General features: G+C 45.3%; 2 protein-coding genes across 11 annotated transcripts in view; one reads left to right on the top strand and one right to left on the bottom strand.

Annotated features, from left to right (window-relative positions):
- PIGW (phosphatidylinositol glycan anchor biosynthesis class W) overlaps window positions 1–12,660 on the bottom strand; it is an 80,728-nt gene extending 68,068 nt beyond the window's left edge. For 5 of the 8 annotated variants that reach the window (XR_011319243.1, XM_069756631.1, XM_069756630.1 and 2 more), the window contains exon 1: window positions 12,527–12,660. The gene's annotated coding sequence lies outside the window, so the exon portion shown is untranslated. The remainder of the gene's footprint in view (window positions 1–12,526) is intronic. The other 3 variants (XM_069756633.1, XM_069756636.1, XM_069756635.1) reach the window with 3 other exon arrangements.
- MYO19 (myosin XIX) overlaps window positions 12,647–13,801 on the top strand; it is a 411,745-nt gene continuing 410,590 nt past the window's right edge. For all 3 annotated transcript variants that reach the window (XM_069756629.1, XM_069756628.1, XM_069756627.1), the window contains exon 1: window positions 12,647–12,865. Coding sequence is in view for 2 of the 3 variants with exons in the window: in XM_069756628.1 (XP_069612729.1) it covers window positions 12,827–12,865 (39 nt within the window). In the remaining variant the exon portion in view is untranslated. The remainder of the gene's footprint in view (window positions 12,866–13,801) is intronic.

Below are 13,801 nucleotides of genomic sequence, written 5' to 3'. Positions count from 1 at the left end.
TTCATGACATCTGTGAGGTCCCTATCCTTTTCAAGAATATGCCAGTTCTTTCTGATGGAAGACCTAATAAATTTATCCATTGGGCCAAATTTAAAACAAAAGGTAAATCTTTTTTTCTTCTCATTTCTAACCGTTTCTCTGGAAATGGTGTAATTAGCTGCATGTGCTCGCGATGAATCCAAAACAGAATCAGGGTATCCCCTATCCTTAAATCTTCTACACAAATCCTGGGCTTGTTTATCAAAACCTTCTTTTCTACTATTTATTCTCTTTAGTCTCAAAAATTGACTATACGGTAAGGTATTTTTTATGTATTTCGGATGTGCGCTGTTATAGTGTAACAGAGAATTCGTAGCAGAGGGCTTACGAATCACTTCAGTATGTAATCTCCCATCATCCACCCATAATCTCATATCCAGGAATTCCAAAGATGAACCTCCAAATACAGATGTAAACTTCATATTCATATCGTTACTTGTGTATACACTCCCTGACAGAAGTTATGTCGCTTATCCATGTTATGTAAATGAAAGCTTATAACCTTACGTATGGACAATTATTTGATAAAAGGACGTATACTAAACTGGAGACGGACCCTACCCAGAAATTTAAGAATAGTCTGCGCTCCTTTTTAAGAAAACAGGTAGAAAAAAAGGTTCTTTCCCAGAAAAAAAGCAGAAAAACTTTTTCCGGAGCTTCCACGGAAAACCCATTGGTATCATGTCCCCAAGATCCATAAGTCCATGTCCCAACTCCCAGGTCGGCGCATAGTGTCTGGGATAGGGTCTCTTACTGAGCCCCTATATTTCAAAACCTGACCTGCACATCCAAACATAGACTGAGTGTGAACAGGTGCTGAACCCAGAGTCGCCAACTCGTATATAGTTAAATAAATAGGGCAGCACACTGCAGCGCCAAAACATGCAAACTTGAAAAAACGAAATTTGAACTGCATTACTGCACTAGAAATATGAAAAATGAGAGCTTTTAGCGCACAAAAATGGCCAATTTTATGTGTACCTCGTAGCCACGTTAAGGCATCTCTCTTATACGAGGTCCTACGTTTGACCTACCTCACTGAGAATAAACGTCTCCATCTGAATGGGTACATGTAAAAACCTCTTCTTGGACTCAAATTCTCTCTCTATGTGGAGGGGTATTGGACCTACTATAATTAAAACACCTGAAGCTAGGAGGCGGGGAGTGCACGATCAGAAGGCTAGAGAATACATTTCAAAACCTGACCTGCACATCCAAACATAGACTGAGTGTGAACAGGTGCTGAACCCAGAGTCGCCAACTCGTATATAGTTAAATAAATAGGGCAGCACACTGCAGCGCCAAAACATGCAAACTTGAAAAAACGAAATTTGAACTGCATTACTGCACTAGAAATATGAAAAATGAGAGCTTTTAGTGCACAAAAATGGCCAATTTTATGTGTACCTCGTAGCCACGTTAAGGCATCTCTCTTATACGAGGTCCTACGTTTGACCTACCTCACTGAGAATAAACGTCTCCATCTGAATGGGTACATGTAAAAACCTCTTCTTGGACTCAAATTCTCTCTCTATGTGGAGGGGTATTGGACCTACTATAATTAAAACACCTGAAGCTAGGAGGCGGGGAGTGCACGATCAGAAGGCTAGAGAATACATTTCAAAACCTGACCTGCACATCCAAACATAGACTGAGTGTGAACAGGTGCTGAACCCAGAGTCGCCAACTCGTATATAGTTAAATAAATAGGGCAGCACACTGCAGCGCCAAAACATGCAAACTTGAAAAAACGAAATTTGAACTGCATTACTGCACTAGAAATATGTGCTACGTGGCTACGAGGTACACATAAAATTGGCCATTTTTGTGCGCTAAAAGCTCTCATTTTTCATATTTCTAGTGCAGTAATGCAGTTCAAATTTCGTTTTTTCAAGTTTGCATGTTTTGGCGCTGCAGTGTGCTGCCCTATTTATTTAACTATATACGAGTTGGCGACTCTGGGTTCAGCACCTGTTCACACTCAGTCTATGTTTGGATGTGCAGGTCAGGTTTTGAAATGTATTCTCTAGCCTTCTGATCGTGCACTCCCCGCCTCCTAGCTTCAGGTGTTTTAATTATAGTAGGTCCAATACCCCTCCACATAGAGAGAGAATTTGAGTCCAAGAAGAGGTTTTTACATGTACCCATTCAGATGGAGACGTTTATTCTCAGTGAGGTAGGTCAAACGTAGGACCTCGTATAAGAGAGATGCCTTAACGTGGCTACGAGGTACACATAAAATTGGCCATTTTTGTGCGCTAAAAGCTCTCATTTTTCATATTTCTAGTGCAGTAATGCAGTTCAAATTTCGTTTTTTCAAGTTTGCATGTTTTGGCGCTGCAGTGTGCTGCCCTATTTATTTAACTCTTACTGAGCCCCTGTCCCAGTACTTAGATTGGCTGTTACGCCCGTTGTTAAATAAAATACCTTCTTTTGTAAAGGATACAAAGGATTTTCTGGGCATGCTCAAGGAGTTTGAATGGCAGGACAATTTCTTTTTTAGCTTCAATCGATATTGAAAGTCTCTATACTAGAATTCCCCATAAAAAGGGTGTGGACGCGGTTAATGACATTTTGTGTAGTTCGAACAGAGACATGGACACTATTGATTTCATCTGTGAGGACTTTGTACATTAGCTAATTTGCTTCTTTCAGTCCTGAAAGAGAGATTTGTATATCCCATGAGTAACCCCTTCTCAAAGCATATTAAGATATTCATTCGTCATGTGGATGATGTCTTCATTGTCTGGGATGGCACTGAAGAGGAATTTGCCCGGTTTGTGCATTATCTACACTCTCTGACAGAAGTTATGTCGCTTATCCATGATATGTAAATAAAAGCTTATAATCTGACATTAAATTAATCCATTGGCTGTATAAATTATTCTTTTGAAAGCTGAAACCCGCTTTTTACATGTCGCCACAGTACAAATTTAAGGGACCTATTGGTGCACAAGAGGATCAGAGAAAATGATGAACATTGGTTGGATGAAAACATTCCTAAAGGAAATTGCAAATGTAGGAATTGCCCCTTTTGTCCGTTTAAATTGACTGGGGATACTTTAAGCATAGGTCCTATCCAGCATTGTGTTCGGGATTTCATCTCCTGTAAAACCAATTTTGTGGTGTATATTATTTTCTGCCCTTGTGGTTTTTTTATATTGGTAAAACTGTCCGCCCGTGTTCGGTTTAGGGAGCACTTCAACTCTATCACGACTGGTAAAGGAGTTCCTCGCCTTATCAGACATGTTAAGGAATACCATGGTAGCAATGCTGAAACTCTGAGGTTTGCAGGTGTTGAGGAGATTAAATTTCCCAGCCAAGGAAGGAACCACCGCAGAATGTTACTTGTAAAATAAGCTAGGTGGATTCTGCGTTTTAATTCTACAGGCCCTCTGGGCTTGAATGAAAAAATAGATATGTCTGTCTTTTTGTAATGTAGATACTCTTTTTGTATACTTATTTGTTTGCTGAGTGTTTTTACTTGATGTTTTTATGAATGGATTGTTCACACTAATAGGTGGGTGTACATTGCATTGTGGGTGTAGGCGGGCGGCACCTTAGCCTGCAGGTTGATAGGTGTCGGCCTTCTGCAATCCAGTGCAGAACCTATTGAAGAGCGAAACAGCTGTAGTCCGTACCTTACACATGCCTCCCTCGTGCCTGAGCCGCACAGCATTTAATAAAGCAAGAAAAAAACGCACTGGTGAGTGCCATCCATTATTTTCTTCGCTTATTGAGGATTTCAAGCAATATGTCCTCACTCTGGTAGACTATGCTACCCAGTATGCAGAGGCAGTGGCTCTGACCTCAACTAGGGTGGATAAAGTGGCGAAGGCACTGTTGGCCATCTTTTCACGGGTAGGAATTCCCAAGGAGATGCTTACTGACCAAGGGACCCAATTCATGTCTCGCCTAATGGAGGCTCTCTGTAAGAGAATGCAGGTTAAGCGTCTGGTATCGAGCGCGTATCGCCCCTAGACCAATGGTTTGTGTGAGCGCTTCAACGGTACCATCAAACAGATGCTACGCATGATGGGTGAGACCCAAGGACACGAGTGGGGGCGGTACCTCCCAGACCTGCTATTCGCTTTCCGAGAGGTTCCGCAGGCCTCGACGGGGTTCTCCCCTTTGTGCTCCTGTATGGCTGGTGAGTCCGGGGACCCCTTGGGTTGGAAAGGGAATCCTGGGGAGAGACTAACCCTTCTGAAGTGTCCATAGTGGAGTATGTCATGTGCTTCTGTGACAAAATGCAGATTTTGGTGCATGACAACATGGCGCAGGCCCAGGCAGATCAGAATCACTGGTATGACCAGAACACCCGGGAGTGGACCTACCAGGTGGGTCAAAAGGTGTGGGTGCTGGTCCCCGTACCAAAGGATAAGCTTCAGGCAGCCTGGGAAGGCCCGTATCTCGTCCACCAACAGCTCAACCCAGTTACCTACGTGGTCACGCATGACCATGCTCGGGGTAGGCAGAAGGCCATTCACGTCAATATGACGAAGGCTCATCACGAACGTGAAGTTTGCATCCTACCGGTCTTAGGGGAGGAAGACGCCCTCCTGGACATGCTGGCCCAAGCCAAGGCGCCTTGCTGACAGAACCCCAGCGGTCACAGCTCTGAACCAGGCTGGAACCCTTCCAGGTCGTGTTCACCAACAGACCTGGAAGGACTGAGTTAGCTGTCCACGAGGTGGACACCAGGAATCATGCCCCACTACGGCGAACACCCTATTGGATCTCCGAAATGTTTGCAGCAGGTTATGCGCCAGAAGAACGATGAGATGTTACAGCTGGGGGTGATTCAATGGTCCAAAAGCGAGTGGGCCTCACCTGCAGTCCTCGTGCCAAAGAAGGATGGGACCACCAGGTTTTGCGTGGACGACAGGGGGCTCAACGCCATCACAGTCTCTGACGTGCACCCAATGCCGCACATTGAGGAGCTGCTTGAGCGGATAGCTGGAGCAAAATATTTGTCCATAATGGATTTGAGTCGGGGATACTGGCAGATTTCCCTGAACCCCGAGGCGCAGGAGAAGTCGGCCTTTATCACCCCCTTCAGGCTGTAAGAGTCCATGGTCATGCCGTTCGGCATGAAGAATGCCCGTGCCACTATCCAGCGGATGGTCAACCACCTGCTTCAGGGACTGGAGAAATACGCGGTGGCATAGCTGGATGACATTGCCGTCTTCAGTTTCTCCTGGGAGGAACACCTGCAGCATCTCCGGCGAATTCACCAAGAAGGCCTGACCATCAAGCCGGGAAAGTGCCAGCGAGTAGGCGGGGCTCCATGAAGCCAGAGCCTGGAAAAGTGGACGCTATGGCGTCCTGGCCCACCCCAGGACCAAAAAGCAGGTGATGTCCTTCCTGGGCACTGCAAGGTACTATAGGCGCTTCGTACAGAACTGTAGTAGCCTGGCAAAACTCTTGACGGACCTCACCAGGAAGAGGCTACCTCAACCAGTCGACTGGACAGACGGCTGTGAGGTGGCCTTCAGGGCTTTGAAAACAGTGCTGAGCAGTTCTCCGGTGTTAAAAGCCGTTGACAGCAGTCAGCCGTTCCTGGTACAAACTGACGCCAGAGAGTTTGGCCTCGATGCGGTGCTCAGCCAGGTCGACTCGGGGAACCAAGAGCACCCTGTGTTGTACCTGAGCTGGAAGATTCTGCTGAGGGAAGTAGCCTATTCCACCATCGAGAAAGAGTGTCTGGCCATGGTCTGGGCCCTGCAACGTTTGCAGCCCTAACTGTACAATCGCACCTTCACTGTGGTGACTGACCACAACCCTCTGCGCTGGCTACAATCCGTGTCTGGAAACAGCAGAAGGTTGCTGCTCTGGAGCCTTGCCCTCCAGCAGTACAACTTTTCAAACACAAAAAGGGCAGCGAGCATGGCAATTCTGACGGTTTGTCCCGCCAGGGCAAAGCTGCTGAGGTGTGCATGGAGGAGTACCAAGATGTCCTGCCTCCATAGCACAGTCCAAAAGGGGGAGCTGTCACGATAACGTAAATATAACATGGTCAAAGAGATTTTTTCAGAAGGTACCATGATCCCCGACACACTGACTACAAAGCTTTTCTTCTCTGACTTGGCCTGCAGGCAACTCCCTCCCCCCTGAATACAGCTGTAACTTGAATCTCCAGTGTGGGACTCTGTCCCCCCCCTCTCGAATGCAGGAGTGTGTAGATATCCTTTGTCTGAAAGCCATGTGCTCTCTTGCTCATGTACAACCATTAATAGTAAGGCATAACTTGACCCCAATTAGTGACAGAGATATGGAAGTCATATATTTGATATGTGCATCGGTCAGGCCATCCCACAGTGCGTTTTCTAGGCGCAGTGCCTACCAGATACTGAGAAACGGATTGCTGTATAACAGGGACTCATAACCATGTCGTGTTTGGGCTCAAATTAACGCCCAGCTCATGCCCGGAAGAAGGGAAGTTCCGTGATCGCTATACGAGGTTTGTTATGATCCGGTGACCTTGGAGCAGCATGAATAACTTTCACTGGAGTAGGTGGTAACTGTACTGACCGCAAATCCTGATCTTAACACCGCAACTAGAAGTAGCCGTGGGGTGTACCTAACAAACCCTAGACACCTCGTCACAGCCGGAGGACTAAATACCCCTATAGATGGAAATAGGAATGCTATCTTGCCTCAGAGCAGAACCCCAAAGGATAGGCAGCCCCCCACGAATATTGACTGTGAGTAGGAGAGGAAAGACACACACAGGCAGAAAACAAGATTTAGCAAAAGAGGCCACTCTAGCTAAAATAGGAAAGGATAGGACAGAATACTGTGCGGTCAGTATTAAAACCCTTCCAAAAATATCCACAGCAGATTATACAAAAAATTCCTCCATTTAACTAAAGACGTGGAACGTATATTTGCAACTCCAGAGAATCCTACACACAGAGCAGAAATACAATCAAAAATCCAGCACACATCATGTGTGCCATAGAAAAAAAACCAGACACTTATCTTTGCTGAATTGGCAGCTAAGCAGGAGAAACCAGACAGAGGTCCGACACCTCCCAATAACCATTGACAACTGGCAAGGACTAATGAATCCTGCAATCCTAAATACCCCATTCAGAATTGCAATCAGCAGATACACCTGACCAGAACTGCAGCCCAGGGACAACTGCATTACCACCTACAACCACCGGAGGGAGCCCAAAAGCAGAATTCACAACAGCCAGCATGGCTACCACAGCATCTTGCATTGGCATGCTATTCCATCCGGTTTGCGTTTAGTTGGACCATCGTTTATTTTTCAACAGAACAATGACCCCAAACACACCTCCAGGCTGTGTAAGGGCTATTTGACCAAGAAGGAGAGTGATGGGGTGGTACGCCAGGTGACCTGGCCTTCACAGTCACCAGACTTGAACCCAATCGAGATGGCTTGGGGTGAGCTGGACCACAGAGTGAAGGCAAAAGGGCCAACAAGTGCTAAGCATATCTGGGAACTCCTTCAAGATTTTTGGAAGACGATTCCCGGTGACTACCTCTAAAGGTCATCAAGAGAATGCCAAGAGTGTGCAAAGCAGTCATCAAAGCAAAAGGTGGCTACTTTGAAGAACCTAGAATATAAGTCATAATTTCAGTTGTTTCACACTTTTTTGTTAAGTATATAATTCCACATGTGTTAATTCATAGTTTTGATGCCTTCAGTGTGAATGTACAATTTTCATAGTCATGAAAATACAGAAAAATCTGTGTGTGTGTGTGTGTGTGTGTGTGTGTGTGTGTGTGTGTGTGTGTGTGTGTGTGTGTGTGTGTGTATGTACAGGATTGGCATCTGCACCGTCGCAGCTACAGCCACAAAATTTTGCACAGTCACACGTCTGGACCCCGAGAGCGTCATAGGCTATATTGTGAGGCGAAATTTTAACCCCGCGCGTTCCAATTCACCAAACAATTTTGCCCCTATCTACATAATGGGGAAAAAAGTGAAAGGAAAAGTGTTGGAAGCGTCGCAGCTACAGCAACAAAATTTTGCACAGTCACACGTCTGGTCCCTGAGAGCGTCATAGGCTACGTTGTGAGGTGAAATTTTAACCCCGCGCTTTCCAATTCACCAAACAATTTTGCCCCTATCTACATAATGGGGAAAAAAGTGAAAGGAAAAGTGTTGGAGGCATCGCAGCTACAGAAACAAAATTTTGCACAGTCACACGTCTGGACCCTGAGAGCGTCATAGGCTATGTTGTGAGGTGAAATTTTAACCCTGCGCTTTCCAATTCACCAAACAATTTTGCCCCTATCTACATAATGGGGAAAAAGTGAAATGAAAAGTGTTGGAGGCGTCGCAGCTACAGCCACAAAATTTTGCACAGTCACACGTCTGGACCCTGAGAGCGTCATAAGGCTATGTTGTGAGGTGAAATTTTAACTCTGCGCTTTCCAATTCACCAAACTATTTTTCCCCTATCTACATAATGGGGAAAAAGTGAAATGAAAAGTGTTGGAGGCGTCGCAGCTACAGCCACAAAATTTTGCACAGTCACACGTCTGGACCCTGAGAGCGTCATAAGGCTATGTTGTGAGGTGAAATTTTAACTCCGCGCTTTCCAATTCACCAAACTATTTTTCCCCTATCTACATAATGGGGGAAAGTGAAAAGAAAAGTGTTGGAGGCAAATTGACAGCTGCCAGATGTGAACAAGGGGGACTTAAAGAGTGAGAGCGATGGCGCCAAAGAGTATATACCGTACAGTTGCTAAGGTGGGACCCCGACATGGGATACTCACCACACACGGGGATATGAACCCACACACAAAATGCGCCACACACTACCACGTGCTTGAACACATATACCACTCTCAGCACACATTTCACCACACATACACCAACCTCGCCACATAAAAGTTGAAACACAAAAGTCGCCGCTCAAAACTCACCACGCGCAAAACTCGCCACATGCAAAAAATAGGCTCACGCAAAACTCGCCACAAGTGCAAAACTCACCTCATGGAAAACTCGCCACACGCAAAACTTGCACATGCGGAAAAATTGCCACATGCACAAAATTTGCAACACATGCAAAAGTTGCCTCACACAAAACTTGCACATACTCAAAAGGCACCAGACATAAAACTCACCACGCGCAAAACTCGCCATACGCAAAACTTGCTGCACACAACTTGCTACACTAACCTGTCACATGCAACTCGACACACAAAAAGTTGCTACACGCATGTTGCCACACAAAACTCATCTCACAAAAGTCGCTACATGCATGTCGCCACACACAACTCAACACACACAACTTGACAAACGAAACTCGCCCTAAAACACACACAAGTCTGGTATTAGCCTTCAAAAATAAAATTCTGATTAATAAGCAGACAAACTACAAGAGCAACAAATGTACCATATAGGAAATACGGCAGCTGTCAGTCACATAACCTGTCTATTATGTGTATGTGTGAGCTAATATATACTGCCAGGGGGAGGGCTTCCTGTTGGCTGGGGATTTATCAGGCTGCCAATTTATCTTACAAATACTGAGGTAAAAATACTGAGCAAATAACGTGTTAACGAGGTCTAATACAGGAGATCACACAGGTATATACTATATACAGAGGAGATGACACACAGATATATACTATATACAGGAGAGATGACACACAGGTATATACTATATAAAGGAGGAGATGACATACAGGTACATACTATATACAGGAGATGACATACAGGTATATACTATATACAGGAGGAGATGACACACAGGTATATACTATATACAGGAACAGATTACCTACAGGTATATCTATATACAGGAGGAGATGACATACAGGTATATGCTATATATAGAAGATGACATACAGGTATATACTATATACAGGAGGAGATGACACACAGATATATACTATATACAGGGGAGAGGACACACAGGTATATACTATATACAGGGGAGATGACACACAGGTATATACTATATACAGGAGGAGATGACATACAGGTATATACTATATATAGAAGGAGATGACATACAGGTATATACTATATATAGGAGGAGATGACATACAGGTATATACTATATATAGGAGGAGATGACATACAGGTATATACTATATACAGGGGAGATGACACACAGCAGGTATATACTATATACAGGGGAGATGACATACAGGTATATACTATATACAGGAGATGACATACAGGTGTATACTATATATAAGGGAGATGACAAACATGTATATACTGAGGTGAAAATGAGAGGTGTGAGGTGAAAATGAAAAGGTGTGAGTGCAAAATGAGAGGAGTGAGGGAAAATAGTGTAGTGATCGGAAAATGACAGATGTGAGGTCGAAATGACAAGTGTTAGGGGGGAATGAGAGGAGTGAGGGAGAAAATGAGAGATGTGAGGGGAAAATTAAAGATGTGATTGGGAAAATGAGAGGCGTGATGGGAAAATAAGAGAAGTGACGTGCTATAACTAACCACAGATATTTACTATGCCCAGGCAACGCCGGGCTCTTCAGCTAGTATATATATATATATATATATATATATATATACGTATATATATATATATATATATATATATATATACATACACACACCGTATGGATACAAATTTTGAAAACACATGCAATGATTTTTTGTGCTCTTATTAGAATGTGAAGATTGTTGATTAAGACTGAAGGAAGCAAAAGCAGAATGTGTTAACTACTTCTTGACTGCCCATAGACTAAACTTTTGGGTAGTTCACAGTTTACTGTAAACTGATGTTCTAAAATGTCAATGCAGAGTAAGCAGATTGCTCATGATCATGGAGTTGGCTGTCAAACACAGTCAACTTCCCACAGAGATGACAGGCATGAATTATCATCATGTTTGCCTTCCTGATTGCTATGTACACAATGTAGGAAGCACCGAGACTGAGTCCCCCTCTGGACCCAGTGATCATGTGATTGCTATGTATAGGGACTGAGCAGGAGCTGCTGGGACCTAGGAGACCGAGGCAGCTCTGCTGTGCAGCCAGGAGGCTCAATTCCCCTGGAACACAGGCTAGTTTACTAGTGCTAGTTAGACTGCCGTCACACTAGCAGTATTTGGTCAGTATTTTACCTCAGTATTTGTAAGACAAAACCAGGAGTGGAACAATTGGAGGAAAAGTATAATAGAAACACGTCACCACTTCTGCATTTATCACCCACTCCTGGTTTTGGCTTACAAATACTGATGTAAAATACTGACCAAATACTGATAGTGTGATGGCAGCCTTATTGTACATGCACACAACCTTTTCAGACAGATTAGGCTAGTTTCACATTTGTGGTCGAGTCCGCATCGTATTGTCCGTAACCGCATGCAAACACATGATAACGCTGCGTTTTTTACCCGCATCAGCTTACGCATGACGGAAAAAAACCGCTGCATTTGCATGTGTTTGCGCTTTTTACGCGCATGCGTTTGACATTTCCAGGAGGGTGTGTCTCAATGGGTGTGTCTCAATCCGTTCCTCGACATGCGCAGTTTGAAGTACGCAAGCGCATCGAACGCACAGACATGCGTACGCATGCGTTCCCATAGACAGTAATGCGTTTTTTTTAACACACTCATCCGCATGCGCATATTTGACAGAAATTTGCTACCTCAAAAATTGCAACATGGTGTTTGCTGCGCACTGCGAATAATGCATGCGTAAGCAAACGCGGGCGAATGCATACAAACGCATGCACCTGCGTCTACAATGTTAAAGATATGAAATCAAGACGCATGCGGATGTATGCGGCAGAAACGCTGCGGACACAATCGCAAATGTGAAACCAGCCTTACATGTGGAATCACCTGAAGCGCTAAAAAATGCGCCAAAAAGAATCAACATACGCACAACATAAAAATGACTTGCAGTGTCTATGTTCAGAGCTTATTTTAATTGCTTCAGGTTTCAGAAGCGACCATTCTTCTGGTTATATATGACATTTTAAGTATATATTTGAAAAAAGGTCGAATTCAATTTTTTTTTTCACAATCACTGATGAAATCAATAGGACATTCAAAATTACTGTCATGCAAAAAATCCAGTCCTCATACAGATGGCTACGTGGATGGAAAAAATAAGGACAATATCTCCTGTAAGAATGGTTGGGGGGGGGGGGGAAAGGAAAGTGCAAAAAAACTGTTTTCAAGCAGTCCTAAAAGGGTTAACTAGATACTAATGATCATGCTAGATTGCAGAATGAACATTAGCATTTGGTTAACACTTTAAGGATGAGCCACAGGACACTTTCCTAGTAATCAGAAATGTGAGAAACATTATGGTATGCTGCCCTCTGGCGGCCACAATCACGTACTGCAAGCATCGGGCACAAACTCATAAACGCGTGTGCGCGGGACGGCCGGGTGTGCACAGGACGGCCGGGTGTGCGCGGGACGGCCGGGTGTGCGCGGGACGGACCGCCACGTGTTTCCGCAGTCACACATCCCTTGGCTTTACGTCCCCAGACGAGACGTCATTAGTACTCACCACTGCACAGATAGCTGGCGGTTACACACTGCCAGCACTGGGGGGACGCGCTGTGTGCGCAGGGCCGTGAGTCACCGCTGCCGCCCGCGCCGCACATTCACGGGTGCTGGTGGCCGGACCAGTTCCCTCAGCAGCCGCCGAGTTCCGGGATTCCTGCCGGTGACGCGGACCAGTCAGACCAGGGCGCTGCTGTGACGCCGCTGACGGCGGGCTGGGTTTGATCTCCAGAATGACTTCCCTTGTCCTTCAGACGCTAGGTGTGTTGGGACTCTGAGGACCGGCGGCATCTGGGTCTCCACCATGAGGGCTGCCCACCGTGCCCGGCAGGAGACGCCGCAGGTGAGTGGCGCTCAGCACCTGGTGGAGCTGGAGAACTTTAGGCGAGTTTTCATGGAGGGAGCAGCTGAAGCGTCTCTGCAGAACAGCCCTGATGTCACCACTGCTTCGTTCTGTAGATGGGTCCGACTGTCTTATCTGAGACCCCCATGTGCCGGACCACTGCTCCCATACTTGTGCCTGTGCTGCCCTACCCCTGACACCTGTGTGCCAGCAGGGGTGAACCTAGCCGCACTGCTGCCTGAGGCGAACTTCAAAACGGCGCCCCCCCCCCAAACACATATACAGTACAGCCCCCCTATAGGGCTCCCATCTCATATACAGTCCCCCCATACATTACATGAGTGATAACTATTGTACATTCTACAATAGGTCATAAATCAGACAGTATAGTCCTCCATACAGTATTCTGGGCACCAAAGTGATCCATACAGAATAATGAGCCCCATATATTGCTCCATACAGTATAACGAGCCCCATATATTGCTCCATACAGTATAATGAGCCCCATATAGTGCTCCATACAGTATAATGAGCCCCATATAGTGCTCCATACAGTATAATGAGCCCCATATAGTGCTCCATACAGTATAATGAGCCCCATATAGTGCTCCATACAGTATAATGAGCCCCATATAGTGCTCCATACAGTATAACGAGCCCCATATAGTGCTCCATACAGTATAACGAGCCCCATATAGTGCTCCATACAGTATAACGAGCCCCATATATTGCTCCATACAGCAGGTGTGTCAAACTGCATTCCTCGAGGGCCTCAGACCATGCGTGTTTTCAAGATTTCCTTTGCATTACACAAGGTGCTGGAATCATTCTGTGCAGGTGATTAAATTATCACCTGTGCAATACAAGGAAATCCTGAAAACATGACCTGTTTGCGGCCCTCGAGGAATGCAGTTTGACACCCCTGCCATACAGTAT

This window comes from Ranitomeya imitator, chromosome 3 (genome assembly GCF_032444005.1).
Source record: "Ranitomeya imitator isolate aRanImi1 chromosome 3, aRanImi1.pri, whole genome shotgun sequence".
In the NCBI taxonomy this organism is placed as follows: Eukaryota; Metazoa; Chordata; class Amphibia; order Anura; family Dendrobatidae; genus Ranitomeya; species Ranitomeya imitator.
Note: the sequence above shows the minus strand (reverse complement) of the source record. Positions and strands in the feature narration are given on the sequence as shown.